Source organism: Castor canadensis, chromosome 8, assembly GCF_047511655.1.
Source record: "Castor canadensis chromosome 8, mCasCan1.hap1v2, whole genome shotgun sequence".
NCBI classification, from domain to species: Eukaryota; Metazoa; Chordata; class Mammalia; order Rodentia; family Castoridae; genus Castor; species Castor canadensis.
This window is the reverse complement of record NC_133393.1, coordinates 97108279-97124338: the sequence shown is the minus strand read 5'-3', so window position 1 is coordinate 97124338 and position 16060 is coordinate 97108279. Positions and strand designations below refer to the sequence as shown.

Below are 16060 nucleotides of genomic sequence, written 5' to 3'. Positions count from 1 at the left end.
ACAAACAGATGAGAGGGGAGGAAGCAACTCAGATAATTAAGACAGGATAATTTCTTCTTTCTCTTATGTGAGGCCTTTGATAGACAGTGTCACTCACTTCTGATTATTGAACTCCTCCCAAAATCTAACCTGTCTTCTCTTGATGTTTCCAGACTTTTATTTTTGTGTGCTACTGGTGTTTAAACTTAGGACCTCATGCTAGGTAGGCACTCTACCACTTGAGCCATGCCCCCAACTTGCAGGCTCTTATTTTTCCCTCAAAAGCATTGTAGATCCTTAGACCCTCTTGCCCAAGGGGTTTCCAACTATTTTATTGTCTCTTTTGTCCCTAAGTTTAGTTTTCTCTCATATTACTAATACTAGAGTAAATTAGATTAGATTGCAGTAATGGTATTAACTACTTAGGGTTAATTCCTTGTTTTACCATACTAGTTTTGAGATCTGGGCAAATTACTTAATCATTCTGTCATAGTTGGAACCCTACTGTGAAAGTTGCTATGAGAATTAAGTGATACCATATTATATACTTAGCACATTTTGCATACTATAGTTTGCCTAGTAGTCATTTTACTAAATATTAGCTCTTAAGTTTACTAGAGTAGAGCTGGAAGTGTGGCTCAAGAAGTAGAGCGCCTGCTTTCAAAGCGTAAAGCCTTGAGTTCAAATCCCAGTCCCACAAAAAAAAAAGTTTACTAGATTAAAATTAAGATTCAGTGTAAATAGAAAATTTTTTTCTTTAGACCATGGGGGTATGAGTGGAGTAGTTCGGGACTTTGTATATGTGCACACACCTGCTTATGCAATTATTTTTTGGGGGGTGGTGAAAATTGCAGAGTCCAGTTGTTTCCTTAAACCCAGCTGTTTGGCAGGAAAGCTGACCTTATCACCTAGATCCATTGCCTTTAATGTTTCTGTCTCTCACATGCAAAAGCTGGACAAAGGCAGAGTATAAGACAGTTACTCATACATTGACTTGGAGAATGTTAAAACTTAAAAGTCATTTTACAGTTTCTTCTGATTGTCTTCTCAATGTAGGAAATAAGTGAGCAGTAGGAGGAGAAAACACATTTTGGCTCAGGTCAAATCACATGGATAAAGCAGGCAGTTCCCTTGGAAGAAGACAGAGTGACAGCTTTTCTTTTTTTTTTTTTAGCGGTACTAGGTCTTGAACTCAGGGCTTTCGTGTTGAGCCACTCCACCGGCCCTTTTTTGTGATGGGTATTATTTTTGAGAATTGTTTGCCGGGGCTGGCTTTGAACTTCTTGACTTGTGCCTCCTGAGTAGGTAGGATTATAGGCATGAGCCACCAGTGCCCGGTGAATGATAGCATTTTTATCATCTGGGCCCTACCTCACTCATTCCCAACCTGTTATGTAGTTAGTCTGCTGATGAGACAGGAAAAGCATGGTGGTGTTTATTACTGTGGCGCTTTCCTTTTCTGTTTTTAAATGTAAATCTGGTAAGATTCTTTTAGCACCCCCAACTTTTTTTTTTTGGTAGTGGGGTTTGAACTAAGGCCTTACACCTTGAAGCCACTTCACCAGCTTTTTTTTGTGAAGGTTTCTTGGAAGATAGTGTCTTATGAACTAACTGTTTGCCCAGGGGGCTTCAAACCTCAATCCTCCTGATCTCTGCCTCCTGAGTTGCTAGGATTACAGGCATGAGCCACTGTTGCCCAGCTCGCAACAACTCTTATACATTGGGAATAATGCTGTAGGTATATAAGAACAATTTTTACAGCGAACTCAATGTTTGAGGTGCCTAACTATTCTTGTTACATAGTGAAGGTGAACAGCTGTTGGTTTGGCTTAAAGGTTTTGTTGACACTGTTGAAGCTGCCTAGGATTAGGGACTGCTGAATGGGACAGACATTCAGACATTAGCTGGATCATCTCAAGAGAACTTTTAGATATTCATTCTGTGGAGGCTTGGAGAGGGCTTTTTGTAATCTTTGGGACTGTTACAGAGCAAGCTTTGTAAAAAAAAAAAAATTTATTTCTTTTTCTGATGGTACTGGGGTTTAAACTCAGGGTGTAATACTTGGTAGGCAGGTGCTCTACCACTTGAGCCACTCTGCCAGCCTCCAGAGAAAAATTGTAAGTCCTCTCCCTTTCCCATCCTCAGATTGCATGTCTTAACCCTCATTCCACATTTCCTTAGTGTTTTCTCTCCTGCTCCAAGGACCCCCAAATTCTTCATCCTAGAGCAAAAGGTTTCCTCTCTTATATCTTCAGTTTCTGGTCTCCACCATGTAAATGTGACGCTTGATTAGGGAGAAGAGTTCAGCACTGAATTCTAAACTCTTTGACTGCTTTTATTTTTCTTTTTTCAGGTTCAAGTGCTGGATTGTGTCATGTGACTATCCCAAAACTCAGAGCACCCTATGGCCATCTTTGCCCTCTGTCACATAACTTGAAAACTGCCTGATGGCCTTTTTGCAATGGTTCCTCCTTCCAGGAAGCCTTGATCTCAGTGAAGAACTCCTTTCCCAGCATTCCAGTGCCCCTGTCAGCCCCATACCTCTCAGGCATCCTTAACAAAGGCAATCATACACAGGATGTAACAAATACACAAAGTAAATAATTACACTAATAATGGTATGTTTGGAGGGGCGCTGGCCAGATCCACACACAGTAAGATGTGTGGGTGTGTGTTGGGGGCCCAGCTCCCTCTGGGTTGCTGGGCCATGTCCCCAAGCCTCTTTATTCCCATGCCTTTTTTGTGGATAGGGAAGAACAAGGGACTGAAACTTCAACTTACAGATTATATTCATGAGAACCCTCCATACCCCCCTTGCAAAGGTCTTTATTTGATGGCAGTAAAGGGGCAATACTTTAACTGTTCTGCAAGTTTAATGCCCCAGCTCTCTAGACTATAGAGGGAAGTTACCTGATACCTATTGCCCACCCCCCTCCCTGCCCAAGATCAAGAGGCATTTGACCCTGGAGAAAGTATCTTCTCTTTTCTGTTCCTGTCCTTCTACCAAGGAAATGTGAATGTTAATGGTCAGGTATGTCTTGTTCTCCCAAGATTGGGGCAGAAGGAAGGATGAACAGGGCCAAAGAGGAGAGGCTTGGGGTTAACATAGCTGCTATATGGGAGGTGAGTTGAAAAGCTTAACAGCCCTTGCCCATTCCTCTACTAAAGCACTTTGTCTCATTTTCTCACTATGAGAATAGGAGAAAGATGCTAAAACTTGCCAACATCACCTTCCCAAGGGTGGTTGACCATGTATCTTTGTTCTTTCCATGGTCTGGTCCAAGCAGGAGAGACATGCTCTCAGGAAGAACAAGCCTTCCCAATTTGCTTTCCAGCTTGGAGTTCAGTACTGTTTCTATCAGACCATAACTACGGGCTGTACTTAGTGGGTTCATTTTGTTGCAGCCCTCCCCCTCCACGTACATCCTTTAGGCTATTTTCTGGAGCAAAGAGGTTGCTGGTGAGGTATGGATAGGGTGTGAAGATTCTCAACTCCTTGGCTTTAGGCACTGTGCAGCTAGGAGGCAGAGGGGAACTTGCATTCTGAATCCTGTGACTCCTTTAAGCCTCACATCTCTTCATCACCACTCTGGTGCCCTGGTTACGTAGTCCCACAGCGAGAGGTATTTTATGTCCATAAAGTGCCCGTGGTAAGTGCTCAGAATTCATCTCTTGGCTGTGGCGGGTGCTGCTATTTCTCATTCCATCCAGGGGAAGAAACTGAGGCACAGTGAGTTCAGAGGATGGCAGGTCAGGATTGTAGAAGGAAAATGGGCCCAGCTAGTGACTTGAAGTGGCAACCAGTCAGTCTGCCTGCTTCCTAGCCTTCAAAACCAGGAAGTCTCCATCTTCCCATCCTCTATTATAACTGGCCTTGTCTTATGCCTCTCCCCACTGTACTGTCCCCTCCCTGCTGCTCAGACACTGCTATATTCCAAAAATAAAAGATAAAAATTATAGACACTCTACTCCCTTGTATCCGTCCTTCCACCCTGAGCTTTGGGGTTTGGGGACTAAAATATCCCCCCTCCAGAATCCCTTCCACCTTGGTCTGCTGGCTTTATTCCCTAGCCCAGAGCAGTGATTTGGATTCAAATGCCCTGTACCTTCAGCCTCTTTATTACTCCTTTCTTGACTCTTCCTAACCCTTCCCAGACCTGGGGCCTCTGGGATCTCTACTCTCTTACTGACCTGAAGCTAGAGGCTGGGAGCAGGGGCATTCCACAGGCTCTTTGGTCTCTCTTGGCTGAGGGGAATTTGGGCATAAGCAAGCTGTACCCTCTGGTTAAGTAATACCATAAAGAAAAGGTGGGTCTGAGGGTTGCTTTAGTGGCTCTCACAAAGATCCTGGATGTTGAGGGCTCCCCTCCCTGCCCCCCATAGCTCTTAAACCCTAACTTATGGTTTCTATGACCACTCAGTTCAATCCATTTGGTTCAAAAAAGTTAGGGTGATTATGGGTTAGAAACTTACTTGCCCTTTGCTCCCATTCCCAACCCTGGAGGCTTTATACAAGTGCTTTAGTGGGTGGGTATTGGGAAGAACAGGGTTTGGGGATTAAGGAACAAATGGGGCATAGTGGGCAGGGGCCCTCCTATTCCAGTAAAGCCAAATACCAAAAAATGAAAAGTCACAATAAATAAATAAATAAATTTCCCAAATCCTTACTTTTGCCCCTGTCCTCACTTCCCTTCCCCTGACCACTGTTGGGAGAGAGGGAAAAAGCTAAGAATGAATTTTTGATTTTCTCCTACTGATGAGTAGTCAGGGGAGCTCCCCAAACTATACCAAGCCTCATTTTGCCAGTGGAAAAAAGGTGGCTTGGTGTAGGGCTTTCATTTATTACTCTGTTTCAGTCTCCTTCTCAGTGTTTGTCTCTGCCTAGTCTGTCTCTTCTGCCTCTCTATTCCTTTGCCTTCTCAATGCTGCTCTATTTGTTGCTATCTCTGTCCCTCCCATCTGTACCTCTGTTTCTACATCCCTCTGTCCTCTTGCCAGACCTTCTCACCTGCAAACTTCAGACACTGTCCACCCTGACCATGCCCCTCCTTTTCCTTTTCCCTTAGCCTCTCACCCCTCAATCCCCACCTGCCTCCCCTGTTGTATTGCACACTGCTTGGTCAGGGAACAAGGTGTGATGTTCATGGGAAGAGGTGGAGGGAGCTGTAGGGCTTGGGAGGATGGGGACCAGGGCTGGGGATCTCAGGGTAGGGTCTGTGGGGGAGGCGTCCACTGTCCCCCACCTTAGGAGCAGCCACAGCGATCCACCACCATGCCAGGGATCTTGCCGTAGATAATCTGCTGCTTGTCATTGAAGTAGAGCATGTTGATTGGGGACATCTTGGTAGGTGTGCAGCAGGGCCCAGCAGAACCTCTTGGATTGGCCTGTTGCACCAAGTGGGTGTGTGGATACTTTTGCATGAACATGTACTCGCATTGGCCGGAGCAGTAGTTGGCCTTGTAGCGCTTAGGTGCGATGATCCAGTCCCAGCCAAAAGCCTCAAAGTCCACTGTGAGGGGATATCGGCAGCAGCGGGACTCGCTTGAGTGCTCATCACAATCCAGGCCCAGGTTCCTCCGGGACCGTTTTGTGTTCTCTAGGACTCGAAGCTCCATGAAAGGATGCTGAGGGTCAGGGAGAGGGGAAAGAGATGTGACATACCCCTGAATAATTCATCTTCCCTGTTCTTTTCCCACCTGCCTCTCAACAGGGGCATCAGAACAGAAACCATTGACTTCTCAGCTTTTCCATTGCTCCTGTCTCCAGACCTTATCTTCTGTACACTTTCCTTGCCATAGTCATCTCTCAACTCACCTTCCCTAATTCTTCTTTCCTGTCAACTTGACCCTCAACAGCTCCTTGGCCCAGGGCCTCATCAAAGACCAGTTTTTGTTTTCCCAAGTGTCTTCCATTAACTGACACCTTTTTGAGGGGACTGGGGTTTGAACTCTGGGCCTTACACTTGCTAGGCAGGCACTCTACCACTTAAGCCACTCCACCAGCCCTTTTTTGTGTTGGGTTTTTTTGAGATAGGGTTGAGAGAACTATTTGGGACTGGCTTTTGAACCATGATCCTCCTGATCTCTTGCTTTCTGAGTAGCTAGGATTACAGGCATGAGCCACTGGCACCGGCAACTAACACCTTTTAACTCAAATCCAATTTTCAGCTGTTGGCTGATTTGGACCCCTGAAAAGTTTTAGTTGCCACTCATACCCCAACTCTAGATAGCTCCTCGCTCTAATGAAGCAGCACTTATCACCAACCCCCTTCACATTCCTTATCTACTTTTTCTACTAACCCCACCTCCTCAGGGCCAGGTTACACATATCCACCACCACTTCAGGCCCCCTGCTCACCAGCCCCTCAGCTCCCGGCCCCAGGGAGGTGACAGCCAGGTCTGTGCCACTGGGATCAAACGCGTTGATCTCGATGCCCCAGTTGCTCTGCGGCTGGCGGAACCAGCTGTGTAGCACTTGCTTGAAGTCGATGCTCTGCCAGTGGCCGGAACGTGAGTGTAGCTCAATCTTGAGTGAACGGATACGGATGTGACGCCGGCCTCCACCCCCTCCCCCTGCGGTCCCTTCCCCAGTTAGGGGTTTCAGTCGCAAGATCTGCAGGTAGACTGTGGCTGGGCGGGGAACAGGCCGAAGGTACACCCACAGCTGGGCCTTCAGTACCTTTGTGAACATCACCTTGGGGCTGAAGTGGAAATGGCAACAGAGAGGGCTGCCATCTGTCTGCACTGCAGGGTCCGCTGATAAGAGAGAAGGGGGCACAATATCAGCAAAGGGAGTTTGTGGAGGGGTTCAGCTGCCCTGGTGACACTGGCAGGTTCTTCTGAGCCTGAGTTTTGCAGTTCTTTACCCTTCTCCCATGCCTGTCTTGTTAACTACCATGGTGTCTGTGCCCAAAACAGTGCCCCTCTAGGATGATGCCCATTAGGTCTGATTCCTTAATCCATTTACCCTGATGCATATGTTCTCTACCAACTAACCTGCAAAGATAGTTATCAGAGAAGTCTCCTTCCATCTGCATCCTTCCTTTCCTCCAATATTTTCCCAGCATGTAAGGCTCCAATTTCTTCTGAATCTTTAATGCTCTTCATAGAAGCTGTACCTCTTACCACACCTGCGGTCCTCAGGTGACCTTGTCCTATTTCTGCTCTGATTTGTCTAATGAGCAGGTGGAACCTGGTACCCTCTCTCAAAAATGAGAATAAAAAAAAAAAAAAAAAAAAAGATGGCCTCAGAGGACATAACCCAAGGTCCAAAGAGGGAGTGTGTACTAAATTTATCTCATATACCAGAATTCAGATCTAGGCTTCTGGTCTTATTCCCAACAGCACAGCCACTAGAATGGAACTTCCTGTGCATCTGACTCCTTGTTCTTTCTCCTCTAATAAGTTTCCTTATCTGCTTCCTCATCACCACCATTACTGCCTGAGCCTTTTTTTCTTTACCCCCATACAGGAGTTTGAACTCCAACTAATGTTCTACCACTTGTTCTATGCCCCCAGTGTTTTTTGTTTTATTTTTCAGATAGGGCCTTAAGTTTTTTGCCCAGGCTGGCCCTAGACTGCAGTGCTCCTATCTTCACCTCTCAAGTAGCTGGGATTAGAGGCATGAGACACCATGCCACTGCCTCAGCTTTTGAGGAGGGGAAAAACTTGTTTTCTCCTATTTGTGCAGGGCATCACAAATAATATTCAGCAAATCAAATCAACTATAATCAGTTGTCTTCTCCCCAGAGTGTCTTTCAGTTCCTCAGTCCAGTGCCAGTAAATCTTTACAAAGGTCTAACATCTAAAAGATGGGCTTTTTTTTTGTTTTTTTGTTTTTGTTTTGGCAATACTGAGGTTTGAACTCAGGATTTTGCTCTTGCTAGGCAGGTGTTCTACCACTTAAAGCTATGCCTCTGATTAAAAGATGATTCTTAATATATCCTTCTGCTTCCTCATATTTCCAGCTCCTTTCAGTTCTCCTTCCTAATCACTTGAATCAGTTGAGAATGCCCTAAATCATGTCTTTGGACAGTAATGGCCATTCTAACTCTAGATAGGACGACTCTGGAATGAGTTTTTCCAGTCATGTAAGTACGGTGAGGAAGTCTAGGGCTTTGCCTAAGTTTCACATTGTGCATAATCATGGAAGACTGAACATCTGTTGTCTCCCATCAGCACATCCCTTACCCCACCCCAGGAGGAGAAAGGACCCTCCAAATGAGATGGGGAGAAAAGTGCTTAATAATCTTATATTCAGAACACGATACATAAAATTCTTTTGCAGTATCTTTTTCCTTGGTTCTTCTGAGGTCCCAGTGCTGGCAGTCCTCCTAGTTACCCTACTGGCTGGACCTTCAGTGATGATGCAGTGGAGTAGGGTATGAGATTCAGAGATTAGGAGAGTAGTTAGGGCAGGGAAGCTTCTAATGGGATCTAGAATGACAAGCAATAACCTAAATGGTATGCTATGCCTAATTGCAGCACAGAAATTGTCTGGGTTTTTTTGGTCATTACTCATCTCCTTGAAGGTAGGCATTGTGTCTGTTGATACTGTGTACTTGCTCACTATTATAGCTTTAGTATTCAATAAACACATGCTGAATGGAACTCCTGATCTTAAGTTACACAGGCAAGGGCCTGAGAGTTCTTCCTCAACTCTCTTCTTTGGCTACAACTGAAGCAGGTTTAACCACTATCTGACTCTTTAACCAATGTCTAACCTTACCCAACATGCTTCTCAGTGTGATACAGATAATTCTTGATTTATAGGAGGGTTGAGCATTAAATAAACAATGTGAAAATAGTAGTAGTTTCTCAAATGTTTTGTTAATGTTCTAAGCTCTATAAACATACTCCCTACCAAAGTTGAGCCAGAGTTTGGGAGATGAGGAAATGGGCACCAGAGCTCCATTCCTCTAAGTCTGGTTCGTTTTCCCCAATCTCCATCCCAAGAAATCCTCATAAACTTTTTCCTGTGTGGGTATGGGGACAGAACATAGGGAAAGGGGAAGAAGAATCAAGGAGAGATTGTAGATGTTGAGAAGGTAAGAATGAGAAGAAAATGTTAGGAATGAAGAAGGCAGGTTAGAGGAGATGAGCAGAGGCATGGAACAAGTAGATCACAGTAAAGGGAGGAGAAATAAATTTGGGAATTGGAGAACACTGGGGCTGGACAGAAAGCAGTGAGTGAGAGTTAAGAAGCTGAAGTAGGAGGGAGCTAAACCTGGTGGGGTCAAGTAAAAGGGTACAAAGTGTGCTATGAAGGAACAAAGGAGAAGCAGGTAACAGTAGGGGCTTGAGAATGTCCCCAACACACACATAGGCCCAGCTCCTGTAGGGAGGGGAAGGGGCCACATCTGTGTTGGATTGATTTGGTTGGTGGCAGGCAGCAGGTCAGGTTTAGTAGGCGGTGCTGGTGGGGGAGAGAGGTCATTGCACTATTTTCAGCAAAGGCCCAACCCCCTCCCTGCTCACTGCCTCCCCTTCCTCCGTCCCGTCCCCCCCCCCCCACAACTACACACCCTCTCCCAACCCAGGCTGGAAGGCCTAGGGGCAGGAGGTTGGGCTAAGAGGGCAGGGGCCTCTTGGTGTGTGCAGGAGAGACAAACTGAGGGGCTGGGCTTGGCTCCCAGAAGGGCAGGGGGCTGAGTTCCCAGGAAGAAGACTGGGGTGGGAGAGCTTGAGAGCATAGAGGGAACTAGGGCAGGCATAGCAGTCTAGTAGAGGTGGGGGCTGGGGTCCACCGTTGAGGGCTGGGGGAGGGGAGGCAGGGGGGAGGGGAGCAGAGGCCATCTCTGCTGACAAACACCTCCCCCGATTAGCAGAGCACAAGTCTCTTATTAAAGCGGGTCCCTGGGGATTAGACTATAAAAGTCTCTTTTTCCTTTTCCCCTCTCTCCCTCCCCTCCCCTCCACTCCCCCTCCCTCTCTTAAGAGCACAGCTAGACTCTTAAAGGGGAAGTACAATACCTGGCTGGATACCCAGTTCCCTAGATACCCAAGTTCTGGGGTAGTACTGAAGTGGAAGTTGGGGTGAGACTCCACCTGCTGATTCACTCCTCCCACTCCCCCCACCAGGCCTAACCTGTGCTGTCCAATCCATGCACAGATTAGGCCTTCACTTCCTGCATCCCCATTACCAAAGCTAATTCTGAGCTCAGGCCTTATGGTGAAGGGACAAGGAGAAGTCGGTGGTCACCCATCCTGGAAATCCACACACACACACACTCTACAACACACAAACCAGAGTATCTTTTTCCCTTCTATACCCTTCATCTTCCAAGAAACTAGATTAGAATTCTTCTACAACTGTTTTCTAGGATCCCCATCCCCACCCCTGCTCTCAGTCAATCTCAGACTGACTCATTTCCAAAAGCAGAAGCTTTAAGAACAGAAGGGAAACTGAGGAACTCAAGACCAAATCTCCATGCCTTCACCCACACCCATACCTACTTAGTTTCCTGGTGTTTTGTTTTCTTTACAATATTGATCAAGAACTGTGGAGTTTGCAGAAATATGGGTGGCAGCTTCAGGCACAGCCTCCCAGAAGCACACCTGGGTTCATGTGCCTCTTCCACGGGGTGGGCCACTAGGACTCCCCTCAGCCCCAGCTTTTTATGACCCATCTGCCAATAAACCAGTCTCCCCCTCTGCTGTCCAGAGCCATAAAACCAAACAGTGTGTGTGCCTGGGGGGAAGGGGGGGAAATCTTGCCAAACCACTAGGGAATAGAGAGGGCCAGATTCCCTGGAGTTGGGGGTGGGGGGAGACCCAGTGGGGGAGGGGAAGATGGAGTCACCTGACACTAGGGAGAGCTGGGGGTGGGGGTGGTGGTATTGGCTTGGATTTTCCAGGCCATAAAATTTCAAAGCAGCTCATGTCTATTAACATGTTCATCTTCCGTTTGGCCAGGGGCTCGGATACCTGGGTCTCCTCCCCCGCCCCCCAATCTAGTTCTTTTTCTTTCTCCCTGGGTTTTCCTCTGGCTACTTAAGTCCAGCTGTGGGTAGGGCCGGTGAATAAGGTCGGAAAACACCAAAGTCTGAGTAACCAAATGGTGTCCTTAAGCCCCCAGCGCAGTGGAATTGACTTCTCTGAGCTCCGTGGGTACAAGGAAGTCACAGCTTTTCTGCCCCCTTGGGATACCCAGTGCGAAACAAGACTCAGGATGGAAAGGGTGCCAGTTGGGCTGCTGGGAGGGACACAGGGTTCTGGGATCTTATTCGTGGGATGGCGAGAGGAGTACTCAGTTCTCCGCAGCCCGGTGGGCGCGTCGGAGCACGGGGGCGGGGAGTTGGTGCCAGAGGGTGGGGAGACAACACTGCGGCCCACCTAGGACAACGGGAGTCCCCGAGCCCCCCAATTCTGTTCCAGCCTTCCCCCACAAGGCCCCTCAGGAAAGTCACTGCCGGGTCTCCTTGGCTGTGGACCCCAGCTTCTCCGGACTCCTTCAATATGGGGCTTTTTCGCACATCGGGGATGGAAGGTAGTATCTCGCAACCCGCCTCGTTTGTCCCCCCCTCCCACCTCCGGGAACGAGGCGTACACACAACTCCGCTGCCCATCTTCACCGCTCGAAAAGTTCTGTGGAGTAGCCCCCGCTCCCCAATCCATCAAGTTTTCGCAGAAAAAAGCTTCCGGACCGGGGCACCCGGGAGCGCCCCGCTCGCAAGCGGGAGGCGTCCTTCCCAGAGCCGGGCCAGCACCGCACCGCTCGCACCCCACAGCCCACTTACTCTCCTGGGCCATGCTAATGACCGTCTCAGTGGTGGCGTGGTACTCATCCTCCTCCAAGAAGTCCTCGGGCTGCAGCGCGTCGCCCTGGAAGTCATGCAGGTCTAGGATCTGCTGCAGCGGCGGCGCCTTGGGCAGCAGCTGCTTTACCACCTCGCGGCTGATGTTGGGCGCCTCCTTGAGCCGCAGTTTGCTCAGGATCTGCGACTTGATGCTCTCCAGGCGCAGCTCGCGGCTGTGCTGCCGCCACACGCACACCGGACAACCGTCCGGCTCGGGCGCCACGGACGGGGCCGGCCGGCTCGAACGCTCCCCCCCGGCCCCGGCCGCCGCCGCCGCCACCGCCGCCGCCGCCGCCGCGGGGCCCTCGGCCGCCTCCCCCCGGGGCCGCAGCTCCAGGGCGAGGAGCAGGAAGCCCAGCAGCAGCGGGGCCGCGAGCACCATGCTGGAGGGGAGGGGAGGAGGACTGGGGGGCGGGGACGCCGGAGTCCCGCGGGGAGGGGGCGGAGGGAGGAGGGAGGGAGGAGGAGGAGGGGGTCCGGGCGGCGCGGGATTGGGGGCTGCCCGGCCGAGGGGGGGCCAAGGGGGCCGGGGGGCGGCGGGCGCGCGGGCGGGGCGGGCGGGCGGCCGGGGCGGGCGGCTGGGGGGGCCCGAGCCCGGGCCAGGCCCTTTATAGCCCAGGCCCCCGTGTCGTCAGCGGCCGCGATTGGCTGCGGAGCCAACAAAAGAGGTAGCGCTGTCATCCGAGGCGAGAGAGGGAGCTGGAGAGAGCGGAGGAAAAGAGAGAGGGAGGGAGCGAGGGAGCACCGGCCCAGAGAAAGATGAAGAGACAGAGCGATGAGGGGGAGGGGGAAGGTAGAGAGGGACAGTCAGAGTCAGAGAGGCCAAGGAGAGACAGAGAGATAAGAGGGTAAGAGAAATCCAGGAGATTCAGGTAGGAAGAGGAGGGATGGGAGGGGAGACAAAGGAGAGAAAAGAGTCAGAGGAGGCAAGGCACAGAGGGGAGAGACTTAGCTAGACAGAGGCAGAGAAGGAAAAAGACGGACAATTAGTTAAAGAGTGGATAGAGTCAAAGACAAAGATACGGGGGGGTCAAGAGAGAGGTGTGACTAGACTGGGGGATACTGAGGTCTACAGAGACCAGGAGAGATGTGGAGGCACAGAAATGGGAATGGGGCAGAGGAATTGATGGCACAGAGACCAGAGCCATGGGGAAGAAAGAAAGAGTGGAGCATAAAGTGGGAGATACCAAGGAAGTCCCTGAGGAGGTAAACACAGAGGATCAGGGTGATGGCAGAGACTCCTGAGGGAAGGAGGAACAGGTACAAGAGTCAGCCTTGGTGGGAGAACCAAGAGCTCAAGGGAGAGGTGGTGGAGAACTTGAACCCAGCAGAGACCCAGCTACCAGAGGTAGACCAAAGTTTAAAGAAGCCATGGAGGCTGTAATCACAGCCCTCTGGAGGAGCCAGCCTGGACTAGCTCATAGTGAGACCCTGTCTCAAAAAAAAAAAGAGTTAGGGATGTAGCTGTGTTAAGTCCCCAAGAATGGGAGGTAGCTTTGGAGGGAAACTCCAATTGACTTCATCAGAAGGATCAGAAAGATTAGGAAAAGAACAGGCTGGAAACAACCTGAGAAGTTGAGGAGGTGATGGGCAGCACTGACACAGGAGCAAATTTTACAGTTGGGAAGATTGTGAGCTTGAAATTGAGATTTAACGGAGCAAAGGGAGTGAGAAGGTTGGAAAAACTGGGAATGTGGAGGCAAGGCTGGAGAGAAACCTGGACTCTGGGATTCCTAGCTATGCCTTCCTAGCTATGTATCTGCAGGTCTTAGATGTCTAAGAAGGGGGCTTGAAGTTACAGGAGTGAGGATGGAAGAGAGATCTGACCTTAGATGCCTGAGTTAGAGACAGCAAGTTGCAAGAGGAGAAACAAAGCTGGACGCCAGTGGCTCACGCCTGTAATCCTAACTACTCAGGAGGCAGAGGTCAGGAGGATTGAAATCAGCCCAGGCAAATAGTTCAAGACCCTGTCTCCAAAATCCATCACTTTTTTGATAATGTGACTTGATATGGAGGCCCTAAGTTCGAACTCCAGTACTGCAAAAAAAAAAAGAAAAAAAAAAGGAGAAACCCAGAAAACCCAGAAGTGTGACCAGTCTTCAGAAGTATGACCATAGGCCCAGCCACAGGGCAGAGTTGAAGAGTGCCAAGTTGGGGGAGAAATGACCCAAGCATTGTATGCAAATATGAATAATAAAAATATATATATATATATATAAAAGAGTGCCAAGGGATCAAATGCTTTGGAGGTATTTAGATTCTGGTACTGATTACCTCTTCCCAGACCTCAGTTTCTCCAGGTTTACTCCTTGATCCCATGTCTTTGGTGATCCCTAGGCAGACTGAAAATGTTTGAGGGGTCAGGTCTTGCTCTTTTCCTGGCACACACCATACGTGTTGAATATAATGGATAGACTTCACTACTGGGCTCCTCAGACAAGTAGAAAGGTGTTGGTTTCCTCTCTGGAATTAGTGGCCAATAAAATATCTTATTTATTTATTTTGGTGGTACTGAGATTTGAACTCAGGGCCTTGCACTTGGTAGGTAGGAACTCTACTCCTTGAGTCATGCCCCAATCCTTTATGCTTTTATTTTTGGGATAGGGTCTTGAATTTTGCCCTGGATGCCCTGTACCACTGTCCTCCTATTTACACTTCCCCATAGCTGGAATGACAGGTGCATGCCACCATGCCCAGGTTTTACTGGTTGAGAAAGGGGTCTTATGAACTTTTTAACCGAACTTGCCTTGAACCTCTGTCCTTCTGATCTCTGTGAGCCACCAGGGCCTGGCTTCTCTTTTTTTCCTTTCTGATCTCCTAGAGCAGTGATTGTCTTACCAAATATTCTGTTATGTCCTGTCCTTCTCTGATGCCATTTGCTCAGCAAAACAGTAAACACCCTAGAACAGAGAGGGTATCACCTTCTTCTCCTCCTTTAGAGAAAGTAGTCCATCCTTCACATCCTCTCCAAATATGTATGTAGTGGAAAGTGCAAAGATAAGTAAGACTCAGGTCCTTTCTTCCAAGAACATAGAGTACAAGATGGTAGATGAATTACCGGATAAACACTCCAGCCCAGACATCCGGAGTCTCTCCATCTGGATGAACCAAGGCATCTCAAATGTCTCAGATGTCACAAGTTAAGTAAGGGTTAAGTAAAGAACTCCCATTGTGCCCCAACCTGCAGGTTTTTTGTTTGTTTTTTTTTTTTCCATTTAGTGAATGACAGTCATCCAGGCTAGATACCTGCATGTAAAATTCCAGTCTCCTCATTTCCTCTCCCTCCCTCCCTCCCTTCCTTCTCCCCCACCCCCCCACTGCCTTTTGAACTCAGGGCCTCATGCTTGCCAGGCAGGCCAGGCACTCTATCACTTGAGCCATACCTCCAGTGTCTTGATCATCTCTGAATCTTTGTGCAAGTTTCTGATTCTTTCTAGAACAACTCCCAGGCTGAAGCCTGTAGCTAAGCAGTAGAGTGTGCTCTTAGTGTATGAAAGACTCTGGGTTCAATCCCCAGCACCCAACTCCCACCCCTCAAATCTCTTAGCCAAAGTTATTCTTCCTTAAGACTCAGTATAGATGAGATTTTAGATTTGCCATCCAGGAGTCCTTTCCTGACTCTAGCTTCTTGGCTAGAACTAGGCTGCCTGGTTTCATCTCCCAGCAATTCTTCTTTTCTGGCTGTGTGAACTTGGGCATGTTATTAGACCTCTTTACACCCTGGATTCCTTATTTGTAAGACGGAATAACAATATTGTACCTACTTTATAAGGTTATGAGGATTAAATGTTTCGTACACCATTCTAAATGTGTTAGTCATTACTCTTACCCCAATTTATAACCCTCACAACTGAGACCTAAGAGAACAGGAACTTTTTCACCAACGTATTCTTCAGTTGCTTTAAATAAAGAACAAATAAACTTAAGTAAATGGACCAAGTCAGAGCTGGATTAGGGAGAGAAAATTGTGTATTTGTGTCCATGAAGTGTTGCTATTTTCTACCAAATACTGGAGACAGGAACAATTTGAGACAAAAAGGATTTCTATACCTTGGCTTTCTCCCCACGATTTCTAGGACAACTCGTAATCCAATAAATGGACAATACTGCCATCTTGTGGTTATAGTATAGAAAGAATGTCAGCTCCTTGAAGGTGGAACTAAAACCATGACGGTTTTCGTATGTTGCATATTTTTCACTTTAGACTTCTAGTCCAAGAAGGTTTTTTTTTTTTGTGTGTGTGGTGATGGTACTGGGGTTTGAACTCAGGTCCTTATGATTGC

General features: G+C 48.2%; 1 protein-coding gene across 1 annotated transcript; it reads right to left on the bottom strand.

Moving 5' to 3' along the window:
* Positions 1 to 1999: 1999 nt before the first annotated feature.
* Positions 2000 to 12159, bottom strand: Gdf11 (growth differentiation factor 11). The gene is made up of 3 exons (XM_020179217.2): positions 11718 to 12159; positions 6338 to 6735; positions 2000 to 5604 (listed from the first exon to the last, which is right to left on the bottom strand). Exons 1-3 carry the CDS (start codon positions 12157 to 12159, stop codon positions 5224 to 5226), a joined length of 1221 nt encoding a protein of 406 aa, XP_020034806.2. The 3' UTR covers positions 2000 to 5223.
* Positions 12160 to 16060: the final 3901 nt, after the last annotated feature.